We start from the raw sequence: 21,188 nt of genomic DNA, 5'->3' as shown, positions 1-21,188 counted from the left end.
CCCGCCCCCAAACAACCAAACTGCAGATGGCATTGCTGTTTCTTTCAAAATGTATGACTATCACTCAAATCATTGGAGACGCAAACTCGTAAATTAATTCACACAAAATCGTTCCTTTTCCATAAAATAATCGTCATACATTGTTAATTTGTTTGGATTGGAACAAAAAATCGGTTGCTACGGAAACGTGACGTCACACTTACACACTTTTGGGAAAGTGGGGTCACCAAACCTCTCCAGTTTTTTTTGTGGGGTCGTCAGACAAAAAGTTTAAGAACCACTGTCCTAAATGGCTGCAGCGGGGAAGCGTTGTTTTAACCTGGATGGGTGCCATACATCAGAGCTCCACCACCGACTGGAGAATGGCTGTGAGTTACATCCCAGAAATATGTGCTGAAAAGTGGGCTATGCACCCGAACAACCAAAGGGAGTGTGCGTGTGAACTTCGGCGTGTTTCAGGGTGCTCAGGGCAGGTTTAACTCTCCTATCGGCAAGTGTGTCTAGACACACTTTCTAACCTTTCTAATTAATTTTGTCTGAAGCTGCGGTTTGACCAGATAATGTCCTGAAATCTAATCCAGGCCATTTGATTCTGCCTCTAATTATTTATTGAGTTTCTCTTCCCAGAACAAAAAAAGGATTAGACCTTTAGAAAAACAGTTGATATGCAAAGAGAGAGAGAGAGCAGTTCATAAAATATTTGAACACAGTCTTCTTTATTTTCTAACTTATGGATTTTTATTTAAAGCTAATGAGCAGACAGCCAATTTAAACAACCAATCACTTTGTAGATTCTTTCACAGACTGTTTTTCCTTAAATGTAATTATACAAACACTTCGAGGGTGCTTTTTTAACCCAGCTTTTAATGAGAAATGTGTTGCTATTCTGAATATCACTCAGTGAGCCGTCTGTCAACCTTTCGATCATTTCAAGCTTTCTTTCTGATGTTGGAAGGAAAGATTGGATTTGACCCAGACACCTTTTCTTTTGGCAAAAGGGAACGGACAATATGACAGTATAAAATGTTGCTTAGCACATTTTGTTAACAGGCTTGTTTTCCTTTGTTGTACTTAACAATTGCCCTCAATACTTTTTGATATGATTTTCCTACTTAAAGACTTTCACAGTGTTTCCACCTATTGAATGTTTCTTGTAAAAATCCTCTAACCAAAAACAGTTTTTGAAATCTATCCAGGTAGCCGATTGCAGCCGAGTGTTGGCACATCTAGAAGTGTTCTGGCGATGGAGGGCTTAATGTCGGCTCTGGTCCTAAATGACTGACAGATTTGGCCATGTTTTCGGGGGGGGGGGGGGGGGGGGGGGCTAATTTAGGCTGAGAAACTGTTTAAGTAAGCAGCACTCAAGCTAGCTCTGTGGTCTCAACTCATGGCATTAGCCCAAGCTTGGCTGATTCAGGCTCTCATCACAAATCTGTGACACCAGTAGTAATGGATTTAGGCCACTGTTGATTTTGGCTAATCTAATGCCAGTCACTTTACACTTAACATATATCCGTAGTCCTGTGTCAAAATCCAACATTTACCCATCCAATCAATCCGAACAGTTTTCAGAAACCTGCAGGGGAATCTGCCTCAGAGAAAGCTTGATTCTGTCCCAAAAACTACAGTATGAGAAAGACATGGTAGTGCAGTCTTCACTTGGGTGGAGGGAAGCCATGACAAACATTTCAGAGTTGAGCTGCAGTCAGTATCCTGCTGACATCAAAGAGGTGGTATGTATGTACTGCCCCATTTCAATACCCACACAACCCCTTAAAACTATTTTTACTCCCTGCATTCATACATCAGCTCAGCCTCTGAGTGATAGCTCTAATGACCTCACATTGGGATGATGTGTGTGGTAAACATCTCGTGAACTAGGCTACATCTCTCTATTTCTCTGCCAGCCTGGGTAATTTTCAGGGAAGCGTTATACTTTACGGCCTTATATGATGCATGCTCAGGCATAAACAATGTCATACATAAACGGTCTGTATGCTGCATTTCATTTAACTTTTGATAAATGGATTCAAACTAAATTAAGACATGACAAACTTGTATCATTGAGTGGATTTTTTAAAATCTTCTTTTCTTAACACCATAAGTAGCCTCTCTAATTTTGAAATACAATAGTTTCAGCTGAAAATAGAGCTTTTGTATGTTTTATCACCAAAAAAAATCAGTAATAACATTACATTTACTTTAGTTTTTTAACCTTTTTTTTACATCAAAGCATTTTGGATCCCAGCTTGCAAACTTTCAAGATCCACAGAAACAAGCTGGCCCCCCAACAACATTCAAACCAGGGGGAATGTAGCTTTGGTTCAAAAAGGGGGTGATTTCTGTCAGGATGCATTTTCTGTTTCTTGTTTTGTCTCGGTCCTACATGCCACAGCCACACACACAAAAGAACGACGACACAAAAATAAAGAAATGGTAACCTGCCTCGTGCTCTGCCCCATAAATACAATACCCGTTTATCACCATCTCATCCATTCAGCAAATTAAGTTTGCAGCTGAACAATAATAAGATCCTGTTTGGTTCATGTTTACAGCCTAAAGATAAAGCTGTATCCTCCTGGATGTAAGACTCATCTGTCTATCCCGGAACTTCCCTGTATTGTTCCATCTGAGCAGAATGATGGATCTAAAAAAAACACACTCTGCATTTCCCACATGTAAAATGCACAGCCAGACATTTCCAAAAGGCTGAATGAGAAAATAAATGACAAAACTAGTATGTAACATTTGTATTGTTCAATCAAGAACATACATTAAAAAAAAGCTCAGTCATTTACATATTCAAAGGCATAAAAACAACAACAAGGTAATCCCTACTGGTAACATAAAGCTTCTTGCACAGAATGCATCCTCATGAAACATAAATGCACTCCAAACACACTCTAAAAATCATATTCAATGGACCAGACGGTGACTTTACATCTGCAGCACTACATTGAAATAAGCACAATGACTTCAGACAGAATTGTATGTATTTAACTCACCCTCCTGTGTGTTGTCAACCTTGCTGTCCGTATATTCCGTCGCCGTGGACAGGCACCAGACCTGGAGAGCGAAGAGCACAATGGCAAAGTTCTTCCACCGCCTCCAGGTTCTCATGATGCCCGGGCTCGGTGAGGTGAAACCGGGGGAAAAGCGCTCCGGTCACACCACGTTATTAAAGCAGCACGACCAGACACTTCAAACAGGTGACAGGTACCGGTCAATTGAGTTCACTGTGGTCTGGCGGGGCTAAACCTCCAGGAAGGTGTGGTAGTCTGTTACTCCAAGAAAGAAGCTGTCAAAAACTTTTCCTTCTTACACCCACGTTCAGCGTGCAACAACCGGGGGGGAAAACGTACAAATACATGTGTTATCCCAGTGTTGCTCAGGTGGTAGATGTATGGCAAGGAGCGATAGAGGAGGCAGAATGAGAGGATGTTGGAGCGGAGTGAAGCGGACTTGCCATCTCCTCCAGGACCGGAGCAGCCACACTCTGCCATGTGCGCTTCAGGCTCCGCTGGGTCCTAGAGCCGGACCAACACAAACACCTGAATTTAAAACTACTTGCCTAAAAGTTCACACATTTTGCGTTAGCTAATAGTTGTTGTTTTTTAAAGAGAAAAAGCTAGGGTACATCAAGGAGGGATGTACTTAGCTAATTATTTAGAATAGCAGATGTTGATAAAGCCCAGAAATGTTTATGGTTTTTACCGTTAGCATTAGTTGAGAGCGTAGTCACGGGCAACACGGCAATTCGTCCCTCACAAAGTGTAGACATAAACGTGTGTTTGATTAAAAAATACCTTTAGAAATGCAACCCGTTGCTTGATAACAAGTAAAACGTTATGTGTTGGCCAAAAATCCAGAAATTCTACAGTAGTAAGCTACCTTATAGTTGTTTGCAGCCTGAGGTTTGCGAAGTGAAAACAGCATTCCTTTAGCGGTAGCCTTTGGCTAGCTAAATACTTCAAACGATAACTTTATTGAAAAGCAGTGCCTTAACATAAGAAACAAAAGACGTACAGGAAAAAGATCTCAAATGCAGAAATGGAAGAGAAAAACATAAACGTAGCTTATTGACATGAGTAAATATGTTTGAACAATAAAACATTGATTTACAAAATTACAAATAAATTGTTGAAAATCCCCACCACGAGGGATTTCTGCATTAAAAAAAAAATCAAAATTCTATGTTATTATTTATGTTTAATTAGAACATTCAGGTTTGTGTGATTTTTTTAAGGTGAGAGAGAAAAGGTAGTGTGATCATCATGAGTTGTGCAGACTAAAATATATGCATGCAGCCTGATGGCATTACAAGTTGACATTTCAAACAATGGTAAGCTTCTAACCTGTTGTACCCTCAGTTCGCAATTTAGTTTATTTCTAAAATGCTTGTACAAAGTGTTATGGTTGAGGTTTATTAACTTGAGATAAAACAAAAGCACTTCATGATTCAACTTCAGTGTGCATATTGTCAAAAATATTCAGCCCATCAAAATAGAGAGTTGTCCTTCACTTTAAAATAACCCGGGGAGGAAAATGTCTCATCTTTCTATCTTTGAGTCCAAATGACATTCAAAAAGACACACACACACACACACACACACACACACACACACACACACACACACACACACACACACACACACACACACACACACACACACACACACACACACACACACACACACACACACACACACAAACTCTCATAGCCCCATCTGTGTTTTGCACAGGCTACCTGGTCTGGTTTAGAGTAATCTTTTTCATTGTGAATGCTGCAGGCAGAAACGTCACAGATGTCTACATGCAGGCATCAGTTCACTCTACATCTCCACTGAGGCCACAAACTGCAAAGTAAATAATTTTTAAAAAAGCTTTGATTTGCCAGAGCTGACTTTTAGTTATATGCCAGAGTTTGATGTCCATATTCACTTTTTCTTTGAAAAGGATTTATTAAGTTTGTTCCCCCTCTGTTTTCTGTTATAACTTTTGAATCGATTATGTTCTCAATAACTCCTCCATCTCTTCCTCCCTCTTGCTTACCATGGACGTTTTGAATGATAAGAAAAACGTCAAGGCACATTTACTGTATATGTTAAAGATATATATACATATAACACAGAGACACTGCTGGAAACAATGGCAATGATGCCGGACTAACCCTAACCCTAACCGAGATAATATGGGTGCCAATGTAATGACTAATGGCAAACCACTCACTCAATGTTTCTGCTTCACTGTACTCAATTAGCCCTATAAACCTCATTTAGTGTATCCTTTCTAAGACAGACGTATCAGCTGTTCCTTCAGGGCATCTGAGTCAGTCAAGGCAGGGCCTCAGAGTACACAGTCCACATTATGCGGAGATAGCAATGTGACATGCAGACACATGATGCCTCAGAGAGCGGGAGGCAGACTGACAGGAGCCCTTCTCCTCGTATACAGCTGCCTGTCAGTCTCTGCTCATCGTCCGGAACCAGCCCAAATGGCAGCAGTGCACTTCTCTCATGTGGATTACTATTTTAAATTGTCTTGCTGGTAATGCAGCCATCACTTATGTCAGTGGATACTGCCTTTACTGATGGATCGATACGTTTACTACATATGTTCCTTCCTTGCTATGGGCCCAAATCGATCCATCTGAGGAAAAAAAACTGACATTATACACTTGAATAATGTTCACGGTATCCTGTATTTATATTTGGTCAGTATCAATTTGATAGTGTATTCTAACTTGTTCTTGCTATTATATATACTGTATAGATATATATATTTCTACTGCTGATATGTACTAACTGTTGTTTCAATTTGTTATGAGTGGAAGAGATTAAACTAAAGATAGCTAAAAGTAAAATAAGACATTAAATCTAGCATTTTGTTTGTGATTTAAACACTGTCAAAGTCAACTTCATATACAGCATGCATTAATACAGCGTGGTGGTCTGAGAGCTCATGTCCTTCCCCAGTTCCCTCCTCAGCACAGCAGGCTCAGTTCCACAGAGATGTCAGTCACCTTTACGGGCTATATGCGGACTGCAGTCCCCGTGTGTACTCAGTAGTCTCTTCTCTTATTACAATGTCATCTTTGGTTTGGAGCTCTATGACAAAAGCTCCCTTTCACCAGCGTTGCGAGTCTCCTGAGTTCGATTAGCTTGGAATTCCAGTGTTCCGGATGGGAGGATCCACAGGCCTCGAGGCAGACGTGAAGTCAATGACGCAACATGGTTGACCCCTCTCCAACTTTACTCACCCACAGCGCTGTACCAATGATAGCCAAGGTGCCGAGAACTTAATTTCCTGGAAAATAACACTATGCCTACACAGAATGTCCTTGGAATGCTTTTATTCCATTCTTGAGATTAAATTACGGCACGGTGATATTGTAGATAAGAAATAAAATCAGTAGAAAGGGTATGAGCCAAGATGTGCCTCTATTGCTTTTAGTCATTGGGTATTCGTTACAACACGGAAGAATATATAAATTTGTGTGTATTGGTGTCAAAAGTTTAGGGTTTGTCAATGCCTTCACACACAATAACAATGTTTATATATTTTATTAACCTCAGCTTGAACATCATATACATTTTTATCTAATACCATACAGTATAATTTGGGTAAAAAAATGCTTATATATCTTTGCCATTTTGGCATAGATTGAACTGTGTCTTCTCTGGAACATGTCAAATAAGATTATAAACAGAGTTGGAAAATAATGAAAAACTCATCAAAATGTGTGTTTCTGTCATCATCATCATCTCTAAAATCCAATTTTGGTTTCTGATTGCGTATTCATCTGAACTCTCAAGCAGTCAGGATGCAATAAATAAAGATTGAATATGATATTTCATATAAATCAAGCCTTAATACAATGAATATATGCACAGGCATGAGAATGATTTGCATAGAAGATTGACTCAATTAAATACATTGCCTATTTAATATACATGGAGAAAAAATGAAGAGCCAGGATGGTCAGTGAGTTAACAAAGGTTCACCTTCTGGTTTCTTTCATTTATCTTTGCAGTATCTGGTCCAGAAGTTTCTGCAAAAAAACAGAAAAACAATGTCATCAATAACTCCGACCTGCCTTCTTAAGAGCAGCTCTGCATCACACCGGAGAGACTCCCGCTGCTAAACTGGCTTTCCCTTCCATAAGCCTCACCCTTGAGGTGGCCAAGCCCAGGAAGGATGAAATAATTCTAGTTTGCTATCCGTCCAACACTGCTATGCTTTCACCCTACTCTCACAACACAGCCCAACAGTAGGAATCTAATTCCAGCAAGCGTTCTAATACACCAACCCTCTACCTCTGACTGTCAGACCGCTGTGTGACTCTGCTCGGGGCTCAACCTGTCTCCGTGCTGCAGACTTTCTGACAAAAATGATGCCTGTGAAGCACACACAGGACTTGAAGTTTATCGTGGTGGAATACACTCCCTTTTCCTCTCAATCTCACTGCGGGTGAGGCCGGCTAATAGCTTCATTTGAGAGGTGGCAAGGTCACGCTGGCATGGTAACAGTCGCGCCTGCTCCATTTCCTTGAGAAATATAAAATGTTCTCTTTCAGAGCCATTTGACGTCACACTGTGCCCTATAATTGCTGGTGATGTCAGTAAACCACAGAGTTGATTTACTGTCGATTCAGTGCTCAAAATGAATGTTGTTGGAGGCCCCGAAGCCAAACCTTTCCCAGTTTATGTAAGTGTTGGCGAAAGGAAAAAGAACACAATCGTTATGAAATTACCCTGACAGGCATCTTGGTAAAAAACACACATTCTCTCCCTCAAACCTGAAGCCGCTATGATAGTTATTATCCGTAAAAGATTGGAGACATCCCTTCACACTTTAACAAACTGACGTGACTGACAGCAAATGAATGGTTGTGGTTAGAGCATTATGGGATATGAGTGACGGCTCACCCAGAAGTGAAGCTGAAGAATTGATATGTCTGACGCTGCATGTCCTAAATATATCATTCATTGCCACAAGCCCCTCATTGTGAGACGGATTCTGCCTCTTACAGTTAAGCAGGTCCCATGCAATATATCCACAAGGCCTTAAAGGGAATGACTGAAATGGGTTTAGTTGAGATGCAGTAAGGGTTTAGATTTGGCCTGAATGAGGTTCTGTCGTGTTTCCTTGTCAGATTTTGAAGAAAACACTAGTCACGAAAAGCCAGAAACAAATGTCATGTTGTATATATGAGGAAAATAAATGGACATAAATGTTGAATGTGCATTTTTTATGTTTATATTTGAAGTTTGATAAATCACCATGGATCTGGCTCTTGCAGTCAAACAGTGCCCTCTGCTGGATGAAAACTATGATTCATTTTTTTCAGTTTTCATTCAAAAGCTATGTATAAATTAGGATTTCATTTAGTTATTACAACTCAAAAACTAAAGAACTATGAAACATTTATTCAAACTACCATAAAACCAAATGCAGAGTTTTGTTTTATTTAGGTGTAATAATGTTGTAAAATGTAGCAATCTAGTTAGAAATTATGTTATTTTGTATTTTCATATATATTGTAATGTGATTTGATTATAATTTGTTACATTTTTCATGTCTTGTCTGTCTTTCAAGATCATGTAAGAACTAAGTGCCCTTCTTTTACTATGTTGGATTGATGTGTTTTGTATACAGTACGTTGAAATATTTTTGCCTTAAAATATACTTTGCAGACTTCTACTTTGAACATTGCTTATCGCTGACCACATTAATAAGATGGTCAGCAGAGTTTGGTGTCAGGCAAATTGTCTGAGACTGCTGCCCACCTTCTGGGTAGCTGAGTGTGACTCAACAACAGCGACAAACATTTACATATCCATAGAAAATCTCCTAATCAACACTATTTCTTGAAAAACACTTAAAAAAGAGATTCTAAGGTAATTTTTGGTGCTATGCTGTTTGTGTTTTCTATTTTTCTGAATCAGAAATGTAGAATTGAACACATTTTATGTTTTGAGTTGATTTTTGCAACAAATTTAAACCCCATCTCTACCTTTTTAAAGATGTCTGCTCGCAATCTGTTGGTTTGTGATATGGTCCTCTTCTTCTCTTCCTCTTTTTTCTTTGTCACCTCTGGTAGCTTTTTGTAAATCCTACAGACACACAAAAAGGTAAATTCATACAGGACAGGGGAGTATGCTATCAGAAGTCTGAAGGTGGTTGAGCTATGCCAAAGGATTGGCAGGACTACAGACAAAGTATTATCTAGTGAGACCACAGCTGGCACAAACCTGGATCCACTGATAAACAGGTCTCACACAGACTCCTTTTTCACTCCCACAACTCCAGCCAATTTGTTAGGAGATCCTCCAAGTCAGATAATGTCTCTTTAAAAAAAATTACAATGGGCAGCCATCATCTGATCAGGTGTGCCTTTCCAGATAAGGCCAGAAAAAGGGGGAAAGAGATAAGGTATACAGAGGGTAGTTCATATCTCCTGTCAAGATATTTGGACATCAAACATCTATTGTGTCCATATACAGAGTGAGGGTGTGCGAGTGTGCACCAATGTTTGTGCACGGCAAATATGACAAACAAGCTTTGGAAGGATTGTGCTAAATAAAGAAAACAAAGAGAGACGGAGTGACATCATCTGATGTGGGTTTAGTCTGGAGAACTCACCGTCTGGACCTCAGCTGCATCTCTCTGCCTGATATAGACCTCTCTCTAGGCTTGAAAAGGTTATCTAGGACAAGCACACACACAAACACACACACACACGCACACACACACACACGCACACACACACACACACACACACACACACACACACACACACGGAAACAACGAATGAGAATTAATATGTAAATGAAGCTTGAATATGTTAATGAACACTGAGGACTGACTGTGATTCCTGTTTTTCAGACACATTTCAGCATTAACACCCCCCCCCCCCCCCCCACATACACACACACATGAACACAAACACATGAAGACGTATCCATTTCATAACCCTCTAATCCTCAAGTCGTATTAAATGTGAGTTTTCTGTCTCCCACAGATTGAGCTGCAGTGAGTGTTGCTGCTCAGGTCAACAGCACCCAGACTCTTTGTTCATAATTAGACTTCAGACTTCAGTCAGACACCAGTGTGAACATTTCAAGGCTCATCTTTCCATGACTCCTCCATGACCTTCCAAAACTAAATTACAGCGCTTCATCTATCTGAAATGTTTCATGCTCTTCTACTTTAATAATATTTTACTCAAGCGTTAAGCGGTCGGGAGTCGTGTTCGATTCGCTGCTAAGAACAATGCTGTGAAAAATAATCTGCTGTGATGAATGTGTAAAAAAAAGAGTTCAAAACCAAAAGTAATTTAATCATTTCTGAGAGCCAAGATAGTAATCAATTCCATGTCCGGCTTTTAAAATCACATATTTTCTCAAAGACAGAGACTAAAACAGCCGTTAAAACTAATGTAGGAAATGTTGGACGGTGTTAATTTTAGCTGAACAAAGACTTGCTAGAGTTTATAAGTCTGACATGTTCAGTATGAGAGGAATACTATAATATATAATTTCCTGCACGTAAACAATTTGGACAAATGCTGATTTAGAAAGACGATTTTGATGCCCCTAAAATTATGCCTGGCTAGGCTGCAAATCTTCCTGTACTTGGGTCTCTATCCTCTGTTTGATTTCCCTTTTGATTATTATTTGTCAAAGTGTGTGTATGTTATTTTCATTTTCCTATGTGAGAAAGACTTTTTTGTTGTATTTTCACCTTTTTTAATTCCTGGTGTGAACAGTTGGATCAAAGAGAAAACAAAACACCACATTTCTATTCTAGACACCTCTAGTCTCAATTGATGTGCATTCCCTGCATACAGAGCTTTAGAGAAATCAAATGGATTAACTGATCTGCAATACTAGATAATGGCCAGCAGAGAGCAAAGTTGGATAATTGCCATGACTCTAGTCTAGAAGGAGAATAATATTTAAAAAACAGCTCTTTTTCGAGGCCAGCTGAGGTTGTTGAGTGTATTTTGAATGGGGATTGTTTGAGAGAAAGTCCATGGTTCCCTTAAAAAGCCAACATGATTATCACATGACCACAAGCTACTTATTTATATGTAATCTATTCAGCAAAGAAAGTTATATAAAAACACATATCAAGTAGCTTTCCTTACCACAGTCAAATGTTTTGATAAATATGCATAAAGCCCTGCAGAAGTGATGTAGAGACCTATGAAGAAGAAGAGGACTACCTCTGGACTGACTCCTAAGAGAGAGTGCTGGACTGTGAATTACTGGGTGTCATTCCTATAGGTTGAATGCCACACGTATACCTCTAAAACTCCTATGATCTTCTATCATATGATCTATGCTGTCATCTTGGGTAGTCTGGCAGAAGAACGGAAAACTCCTGATTGTTTGTAGAGATATGACATTGTACTTTTGTTTTTCCAGGCTCCAGGCAGAGTTATTCAGCTGCACTTACCACTAAGTGGATCCGGTGTGGTGCAGTTTCTCTTTTGTTTGTCTCGTTCCTCCCTGAGGCCCTGCACCAGGTCTGAATTGGAGTCCTGCAGCAATCTCCTTTTTCTAGCCCTCTGCTCCAACCTCCTCACCCGACCTTGAGATCGGTTGATGAAGTCTGGCCTGAAGAGCTCCAAAGCCTCCTAACGTCGGGAGAGGGGAACATACAGTAAGCTGCTTGTTGGTGGGAGGAATACAGGACAACTCATAGACATTAATCCTTCGAAAAGAGAAAGAAAATCTTTATTGAATCTGAACATTTCCCTAATCTATTCCTTAACCTTGGAGAATCCTCTTCACAGCCTTGTAAAAGCTAAGAGGTAGAGGCAGCATTATACAATTATGCTCAGCTTTCATGGGGATAAAGGTAAGAGGGCTTTACATAGGGAATATTAATCCTTTACAGACCTCAATGGATATCTCAATGCTGGCCTAAAGTTTGTTACATCAACTGGATAGACATTAAAATTAAATTTAAAAAAGGGAGTAGGAAGAAAGAACACAGCCTCTACTTGGCAGAGGCTGTGTCAAAAGCAAAAAATCCCTCCAAGTTTAAAATTCAACCCCTCAAGAGATGCAGCTTCTGTAAGGATAATGTTTATTCCAAGAGTAAACAACATTAGGATTCTCTGTGTGGTAAACCTTAATTGAAATAGTCTGAAACACCATTCCTGAGGGTTTCAAGGTTCCATATGGCAGATTCACTTTTCCACATCAGATCTTACAACTTGTGTGGATGCACTGTGTAGAATACTAAACAGCTTTTTATGGTATTTTCTCAACTCCATAACTGACCTTTTATGTTGTCATTCTTGGTTCTGTACTTGGTGAAATCATTTCATGTAGTATTTGCATCCTCAGGAGCCTCAACTTTGATGGATCAAAAGCAATGGAACTGGTGGACATTTGGAAATCAATTTCCCAATGGACTTTCATTAAGTTATAGTTACAGCTGACAGTTATATGTTCTCAAAAGAAAAGCGCAAATCTCTGCCTCTGCCTTTCCATACAGTAAGTGATAAGAGAGTCCCGTGTCAGCCTTGTGATTTTGGATCTGAGTCAACATGGTCCTAACCATTCTACATACTTCCACCATGTTTAATGAAATGCATCGGGCCAATGCTGACAAACAGACAAACAGACAAATCAATAAACCAATGAACTGTAACAAAATCTGTGGAGGTAATGATGATCTAGATTTTGTATCATCTATGGTAGTGTATTGTTCCCTAACAATTGTCTAGGGTTGATACAAAAATCTTAATAGACTCAATATATAATTGACGGTTGGGACTGAAACATTTAACCCCTGTTTGTGTAAATGCATCAGATTTGACTAAAGAGAAAAGATAATAATATAGTAATATGACTTTGTGACAAGTATGTTTTGGCAAAACACTTTTTTTTTTCAGGTCGATAAGAAACCTTAAGGCTCTGTGTTTGGAGCTCCTTTAGCTTGTTCAAATATTGAGTTTATTCCCTCCAAGACAAGTCATTATTTAAAATCTGGCTCCTACTTTGAGGCTGAGACTGTTGGGTGTGCCTTTTGGATAATCAGTCTGCGGTCGTTTCTTGAAGGACACTCTTTGACACTCTGGGGACCCGTCAAGTTGTTGTTGTTCTTCAGTCTTGTCTTTTCTTGCTTGCCTGCTCCAAGTTCTGGAGTCCACTATAGAAACACAGAAAGACATGAAATGTCTGTAAACTCTAACAACTCACATCATCTTTAAAAAAGAGAGAAATAACAAAGAAAAAGGGGTGGAAGACAAACAGCAGGATTGTACAGCGAGAAATGATTTGGAATAGATTTGTGTTTTGCAGTTTGTGAAGTGGTTTGTTGTCGTTTGATGTTATATAAAACACATACAGGAGATGTAATCCGGACGACTGTATGCCTCAGACTGAGTTATAGCACGATTTTCACAATGTTCCCAAGTTCTATCTAAGACTTTATGATCTGGAGAAAGCAGGAACATAAACAGACCTTAAAGTAACCTTCACAAACACTCACACTCACAAACACACACACACACACACACACAAGCCCCACAACTCATAGGGAGAAAAAACCCAGAGTGAACATGAGTACGGCCAATGAATAATACAAAAGATGACCATGCATCCATCCTACACCTCCAACCTCATTCCTCTACCTTATGTCAAATCCATACAGTATCTATACTGAATTGGTCCAGGAAGCACATGCAAAAGTGTAAAATCCTCAATCATGCTTCTGCTACAGGATGTGTCTTGCTGTTATTAGAATAAATGCCCAGTGAAAAGAGCAAAACAAGTAAGAAGAAAGACACAAGTGTGTGGGATGATTCAGGAAATAAATGTTGTAATGAGTGGAGAGAGTGCTTTAATAATTTAAAATGTGTCATGTTGCAGTTGTTTTCTTTGAGACCGCCATGGTAACAGGCAGGCAGGTAAAAGTGCTTCAGGCTGTGACATCACATTTTACTGTCATTTTGGCTGCGACATCCACTGCCATTACTGTATAGACCAGTCAATGCTGCAGTATCAATTTCAACGGATTTTGTTTACCCTTGCATCTCGGTGTTATAAAAATAGTTTGACATTCTGGAAAATACTATTATTTGCTTTCTTGAAAAAAAGTTAAATATGTGGCTACAGCTAGCAGCCTTTTGCCTAGCTTAGCATAACAAATGTAAACCAGCTGGATTATTTTTTTTCTAGATAAGCAGCAGAGGATCAGAATCAGAATCAGAATACCTTTATTCATCCCACAGAGGGGACATTTTCGTCCAGGAAGTCACATGGCCCAAAACCTACCTCTCCATAAAACCATAACGTAACTGTTTAGCATTTAAAACCACATACTAGACATAAAACATGTTATCCATGCATCCTCATAAACCAAATCATATTTCTTAATATAGCTCTCATATATCCTTGCTCTTATTCCATTAACACCAGGAGACCTGAAGGAAGACTGTTTAAAATCATGCAAATTCAGTCTATTCAACCCACTCTTAAAATATACAGCAGCAGTTCATAACTAAGATTCTATATGAAGGAAGACAGAGGAGGATAAATGCAAGAGTTGGTGCTTTGTTTAAATCTGTGGTTGGACTGACTGTGTGTACCAACTGGGATTTACCTTAAACAATTGGAATGTACAGTAGGAAGAAGTGTAGTTGGTTGGTGAATTTCTATTAGCAATGCATGAGGTATAAATCAAAAGCAAGAGCCAGAGTGAAAAAATTGCACTCTCTAAAACCACCTTGGCACCGCATCCAGCTTGCTGTTCAGAAATGTAATCTTATCTAAAATAGCTTAAGGATATACGGGCCGCTGAAAGGGAAATACAGATCAATTGCTAAGGTACTGTAGATTTTCACTTCTAAAGCAAAAGGATGAAATTCATACCTGGGCCGATATTAGAAGTGCGCTGCTTGAAATTGCTACAGATAGGGAAGGCTTCCTCATCTGCATTCCCCGTCTGCCTGCCAGGCTTTGTGTCTGAGGGGCCCGGCCCTCTGAATGACAATAATCCCAGAGCAGTGCGGCGCTGCTGCTGCGTATCTCGATCATCAGCCTTGCTGTTAACACCATGAGCGGGTGCTATTGGCTCGACCCTGGTGGCCCTGTGCTGTGATAGGGGGCTTCTGCATTGAACCAAAACACTCTCTCGGCCATTGCGTTTGTGTCGGCCCAACATGGCCGTTCTAGGTCTCCCGTAACCCTCATTTATTTTGTCTGCGTTGTTATCTGCAGAGGATCTGCGGCAGGATTGGACACTGATGCGAACAGACAAGCTGGACCTGTACTGAGTGGGTTGACCTGATCTTCTTCCCTCTAGTTCCACAAGGGAAATGGAAAGAGACTTGTCCAAAAACACAACAGAGCTAATGGACCTCAGCGGCACCTCGAGATGGATACAAGATCTGTGAGGCTGTGCAGACATTAATAAGCCACCTATCTCGTCCTGTTTGCTGTCGCTCTCTATGTAGCTCAGTCTGCGTACAAGTTGTACTTTCCTCTTTCCTTGATCTCTTATAGCCAATCCATCAGTGTGTGAGTAAGCCTGTCTGAACTCATTAGGTGTCACAGTTGTAGGACCCTGTCTGCACACGTCCAGTTGAGAATTTGAGACCCTCATTGGGCTTGTGGGAATGAAAGTTTCTTGCAGTTTTGGTGGAGTTGAAACCTTAACAGGCTGTGTTGGAGTGGATCGATACGCAGGGTCCAGTGGGGTGTAAAGTGATGGCAAAATCCTCTGGGTTGCGATGGTGATGGAAGAAAATGCTGACTTTGGACTCCTTTCTGCCACATCTGGGACACTTGCAGCCCTGAACAGGTTGGAAAGTCCACTGTAAGATCCAATTTCTGCCAATGTCTGAGAGGAAGAAGAGTGTGTTATTGCTTTAAGAGACACACTCTCCACTTTCCCCCGCCACACAGCCCACGACAGGACATTCCTGTGCAGTGAAGCAGTGACATCTTTACTTGAGGCCTATGAACAGACAGAGAGAAAAAGCTTCATGTCAGATTGGTGCTTAAAGTGTGCAGTTTGCTCCCCTGCAAAGGAAACGGCTCTGTAACTCAAATGAAGCCAGGAGAGAATTCAAATAGAGACATGTTAGCCAATGTGACGTGGAGGGACTTATTATCTGCTCTCTTAAGGCATGTGTCCACATAGCGCCCTTTTCATGCAGAATGGTGCCGGCGCCTGCTCCCAGCGTTTCATAGAAAAACGTTTTTATTGTTTGTATGGCAATACCTTGTCCAGCTATCCCTGTTTTGTATGACAGACTAGCTTTGCCCTGTTAGATTTAATTGTTTGTGTGTTTTAGTATGTATTTTTCTGACATTCATTTTACTTGCTCTCACACTTCACTTCACGTCACAGTCTGACTGGCGCAGAGTGAGGAGTATAATCCACACAGGGAGATAAAAGTCACACACTCAACAGCAGCACCCGTCAGTGTCCGCCATGCTGACATGCTCAAAAACAAGCTTTTTTTGTTTTCGTTATGATAGTTTCCATCTCTAAGACAAGGTCCAAAACATGTTTCCCCTGCATTTCTAGAGTGACGTTTCAACTCGAGGCGCCCAAAAAAGGCGAGGTGTTAGGGAAAAAGTGTGTCTTGATCATTTGCTGGTGCCACTACACTGAAAAGACATTGAGAGAGGCAGTGGCTCAGTAGGTAGGGACCTCGGCTTTGAACCAAAGGGTCGCCGGTTCACGTCCGGAGCGGAACAAAAAAATACAGAGTGTGGACTGGTACTGGTCAGTTCACGGCCTGGGCCCTGCCGAGGTGCAAGGCACCAAACCCCCTGGTGTTGCCCTCTCCAGATGCATGTTTGCAACCTAGCTGTATGTATGCATGTGAAAACTGAATTTCCCCCTAGGGGGATTAATAATGGTTCATTCAAAACTGAAACGTTAAAATGATATCTATCCTATCAACAGGTTTCACCTAACTGTATTAGATTAGTTGAAAGAAATAGTATCAAGTTTAGATAATTTATATTATGTTCAACTTAATTGTATTGCTTTCAACTAACCTGATACAGTTAAATCACATTTTTTGACATACAGTAATACGTTTTCTTAAAGTCAACGTTTCAGTTTTTTCTGTTTTCAATGTGTAACTTTAGGGGTAGCACATAGGCACAGATTATCCATGACATTTAAAATATTTTACAGATTTGTTGTCTGAAAAAAAAAACACTAGCCTTTTGCAGTATTTCTAGTAAGTGAATAATACAAAATCAAACCCAATTTGAACACTACTTTTCTACTGGTTGTGTACACAGCATACCATGGTGGTTAACATTTTCTTTCTCTGTGTTAGAAAGGAAAACAATTTCATCTTCCTCAAAAAGCTCTTAGGCTCTGATTCCCAAGTCTTAAATATCAGGAGAGTTTTCATCAAGTATAATTTGGGTAAATGAGTTATTCTGTCTCTTGCTTGAGTGTTATTGCAAACTACAGAAATTGAAATCCGAGGACATCAACTAATTAGACCAGACAAACATCATAGACACAATATTTTGTTACATAATAAGACAGGGAGTTTTTACAGAATGTGTGTTTTTAATCGACAGTTATGACAGTGATATTGCACTGGCTAAGATATCCATAATAGCAATCATTTAAAATGAATAGATCATTTGAAAGCAGTTCATTGTGTTTTTCCATCAGACATAACCATTTGCGTCTTCAAATAGAAATTACCATAAGTTCACACAAAGTGATCACAGCAGTGTTTCAACACAGTATTGGTAGAGAGTGTTTAGTATATTCCCAGGACATAAGACCTTGGGTAAACAGGGGAGCAGTTTACCTCATTGATGTTTGGTGTCGATAGGCTTGGGAATCTCCGACTGTGGAAACCCACTGACATCGACTAGCTGTCTTTTATTTTCTCATCTGTAAATCCACAGAAGAAAGAGAACAATACTGTACATTAGATCACTGCAGCTTCTGGATTTAAATAGGCTGCACACGCCACCATGTCTTAAAAGGGAAGGCCACTTCAAAGGCAACACAATTATCAGACTTACCTACTCATCATAAAAAATACAGCTATCTCATCACTGAAAATAGTCTCCCTGCTAATACTTGAACCTCGCATTATGCACTTCACTCTATCTTTCCATCATTTATTCCATGCTTAGAGCCATGTTCATTACCACCCATCAGCACTGACAAAAAAATATCTCTTTATCTGGATTTCTGCTGCTCAGGCTCTCCTCACATTATCTGCCATGCTTGCCTGGCATATTTTTGATTATTCCTTAACACCAAACAATAGCTTAAATGTTTAGGCCTTTTGTTTCAGTAGGCATAGGAAGTGGCTTATCGGCTCTTTTTATTCGAGTGTAATTCAGTTTTTTAATCATGATACACCAAGAGCACTGCTCCCAGTTCAGCTGGTATAAAGCCTGACGTAGCTATTACAGTTAATAAAACGAAGATTATAACAAATGGAGGCATAACTTGCTCTTTAAACAAACTTGTCAAGCGTGCAGGGCATTCATTTTGTCTAACACAGTGTCCCAGTCAGACCTTGCAAATTGAAGTCATGTTGCTGGCCCGTTAATATGTTTGCATGGTACAATTCACATAATACAAGGAAAGTAATTATGTTTGCCCCGTGTGTTTCATTTTGAGGTGAGCCACACGGGACGGGAATGCTGCCTTGAACAACAACACTGAAATAGAAGTTTACACATTCAGTCTCACCCCATTTTCCTTTGATTTATTTTTTGCCAAGCCAGCAAGTGTAATTGGAGGAATAATAAATAAAAAATATAATGTTGCAGTCGACAATAGAGGGTAGGAGTTTGTTTGTGTGAGAGAAAATTATCCTGAAGGTCGTAATAAATATGGCTAGCAAAAAGGGGGAATAAAAACAAAAATACCTAGAACGAACCGAGAAACAAAGGAGGCAAAGGGAAACAAGTAATTGAACTAGATGCGTATATTGCTTTACATTCAACAGCATATATACTGCAGTACACAAAAGCAAATGTACTGTTGTAATGTACATGGGTGTATTGTATGTGCGTAGTAGAGTATAGGTTTTTCTGCATTGTTGTATACCCACAAAGATGGTTGACAAATCAAAGACAAACATACTAAATAAGTCGGGTAACATAAAGAAAATAGAGTCTTATTTTCTGTTCTGGTAATGTATGTAAATGATGATAATTATAAGCTGCTGCATGGCCTTCACAGTCACACAGATCTCCTACAGGCTGAACACATTTAGGTGTTAAACAGCGCTCGCCACCGCCAATCTCCACCACCTTAGCTATAACCTATGTATGTTTTAAAGCAGACCTCTGGTGGACGAAGAAAATAAATGTTGTCATTCCTTAAATTTCTTTACACATCTATATACAGGACTGTAGGTACAGAAATATTGTTAAAAATGGTGCAAATTGATTTTTTATTTCTGACTTTTGACAACATCTGCTGATTCATGTACTGATAAAAAGAGATGTCTAAAATTCTGTAAAAAAATTTCACTTCATTGCGTCAATAAAAGGAAACATCATTTTGAAACCGGCATGGGTGCAAGTTTGCACATATTATGTTCAATTGCAATGAAATACAGACCTTAGAGCCACAGTCAGTACAGGGCAGTTTTAAGAGACAGACACATTTTTGGGTCAACATAGAAATGTTGAATATCCCTTTCCCTTTGAACGTTAATCTCTTAGGTGTCTATGATAGACAGAGAGAAAACAGAAACAATGTGTGTTTTTGTGGAGAGACAAACTGACAGCTCACAGAGAGCGGACAGTGTTTGTGTTTGGCTAAGGTAACCATATGCTTATTGTTGAATGCACGGAGACCAGTGATTGAGTAAACCTTTGTGCTCCTGACAGTGCCAGGAACAGGCGGGAGGCCCTGGGACTTACAGCTGGTTAGGGAGCAGACAGGCCGTGCAGAGCTGTGGCTACGTGAGAGATAAACCCATCAGCACAGCCAGCGTTTAAATGCAGCTCAATGAGGAAGCCCATATGTGCTAGTGTTAGGCGAGGTGATTCTTTTTCACAGACAAGTCTAATAAAAATGGCCTTTTATGTATGCACATTTCTCTACATGCTGTCTTTTTCCCTACATTTGTTAGTTAAAGAGTAATGTACAATAGCTACATAATGACTTGAAATTGCCTCCATATTTAATTTCCTAGTGCGCTCTTCCTTTGAATTACTTTCTGAACACACATGCACTATTGATCGGTGAATCAAGAATTGTAAAGATGACGTATGCTCCTTGTTATTATCTGCAGCCGTTACATACTGGTCTCTGTATTAGAGCAATTAGTCAGACTGAGTCAAGCGCGCAGTAATGCCTGACTGTGGGTCACTGGAATGTGATCACATGGGCCATAATCTGTTTCAATTCGCCATAGGAAAACACACCAGTGGCCTGAATAGTTAATGGTACTGGATATTAAACATTTGTCCCTACCTAAGACAGCAAGAATGCAAATGTTTAACACGTTAGCAACAATGTTAATTATCTACCACTGCTAAAAAGTCATGCATAGTAGAATACCCCGGTTGTGCCTGTGATCATGGTATGTCAAACGTGTGGTATAATCGTATTTTTGTACCATTGCCATAATTAATAAACATTGCTATATCTTTATAATTTGTTTTATTAATCGGACACAAGTATGATTTCATTACTGGTGAAAAGAGATGCATTACAGAGAGAAAAATTGATTAATTCTGAAATACCATTCAACCTTTCCTGTAGAAATTGTCGTACCTTCTTACCTGATAGCAGAGTGTCAAGGCAAAGCCATCAGCTGTTTCTCCTCTCTCCGCTGCAGATGTATCCTCTTCTTTCAGCAGGGGCCACAGTGCCAGCTCTCCTGCTCTCAGCCAGACATTGGCTATGCGAGCGCGATCTGAGGTCTTTTCTCGAACCCTAGTGGAAACTCCACTCAGCTGACAGGGGGGATCAAGGAGCAAAGCACAACTCGTCAACAGAGTCAATATGTTTATACAAAGGACCCCGGAGCTTATGTTAGCCGCCTTAGTGACTCAGAGACAAATGTGCTCTGCAAATGAAAATGAAGCCCGTTTCCTTGGTGAATCTTTAACCGTGATGGTGCTGGTGGAGAAGCTTCACATGGTTAGTAATGCTGGTTTAAGCTGTATCCAAGGCAGTGAGTCTATATTAGCTGAGTC

At 39.9% G+C, this 21,188-nt stretch overlaps 2 protein-coding genes across 3 annotated transcripts in view; both read right to left on the bottom strand.

Annotated features, from left to right (window-relative positions):
• The window catches only part of adam12b (ADAM metallopeptidase domain 12b), a 76,945-nt gene extending 73,514 nt beyond the window's left edge, over window positions 1-3,431 (bottom strand). The window contains exon 1 of the mRNA XM_063875662.1: window positions 3,006-3,431. Within this exon, the coding sequence (XP_063731732.1) occupies window positions 3,006-3,120 (115 nt within the window). The 5' untranslated portion in view covers window positions 3,121-3,431. The remainder of the gene's footprint in view (window positions 1-3,005) is intronic.
• A 2,379-nt stretch (window positions 3,432-5,810) lies between these two features.
• Window positions 5,811-20,980, bottom strand: LOC134858993 (uncharacterized). Of its 2 annotated transcripts, none has more exons than XM_063875251.1 (8): window positions 20,772-20,980; window positions 17,819-17,904; window positions 14,895-15,981; window positions 13,019-13,170; window positions 11,464-11,644; window positions 9,646-9,709; window positions 9,017-9,116; window positions 5,811-7,051 (listed from the first exon to the last, which is right to left on the bottom strand). In XM_063875251.1, exons 2-8 carry the CDS (start codon window positions 17,876-17,878, stop codon window positions 7,022-7,024), a joined length of 1,674 nt encoding a protein of 557 aa, XP_063731321.1. In that variant the 5' UTR covers window positions 17,879-17,904; window positions 20,772-20,980; the 3' UTR covers window positions 5,811-7,021. The 2 variants fall into 2 exon arrangements, with proteins under 2 accessions (XP_063731321.1, XP_063731322.1); XM_063875252.1 differs by having other exon boundaries at window positions 14,895-15,864.
• Window positions 20,981-21,188: the final 208 nt, after the last annotated feature.

Source organism: Eleginops maclovinus, chromosome 22 (genome assembly GCF_036324505.1).
Source record: "Eleginops maclovinus isolate JMC-PN-2008 ecotype Puerto Natales chromosome 22, JC_Emac_rtc_rv5, whole genome shotgun sequence".
NCBI classification, from domain to species: domain Eukaryota; kingdom Metazoa; phylum Chordata; class Actinopteri; order Perciformes; family Eleginopidae; genus Eleginops; species Eleginops maclovinus.
The sequence above is the reverse complement of the archived record's forward strand: the minus strand, read 5'-3'. Positions and strand labels throughout refer to the sequence as shown.

What these genes read in the sequence shown, in the direction of transcription:
- LOC134858993 (XM_063875251.1), bottom strand. Translation starts at nt 17,878, where the DNA reads ATGTCAGTGGGTTTCCACAGTCGGAGATTCCCAAGCCTATCGACACCA. An exon ending in CGACACCAAACATCAATGAG is followed by an intron (nt 15,982 to 17,818) that starts GTAAACTGCTCC and finishes GTCTGTTCATAG; the next exon opens with GCCTCAAGTAAAGATGTCAC. An exon ending in CCAACAGTCTCAGCCTCAAA is followed by an intron (nt 11,645 to 13,018) that starts GTAGGAGCCAGA and finishes TCCCGACGTTAG; the next exon opens with GAGGCTTTGGAGCTCTTCAG.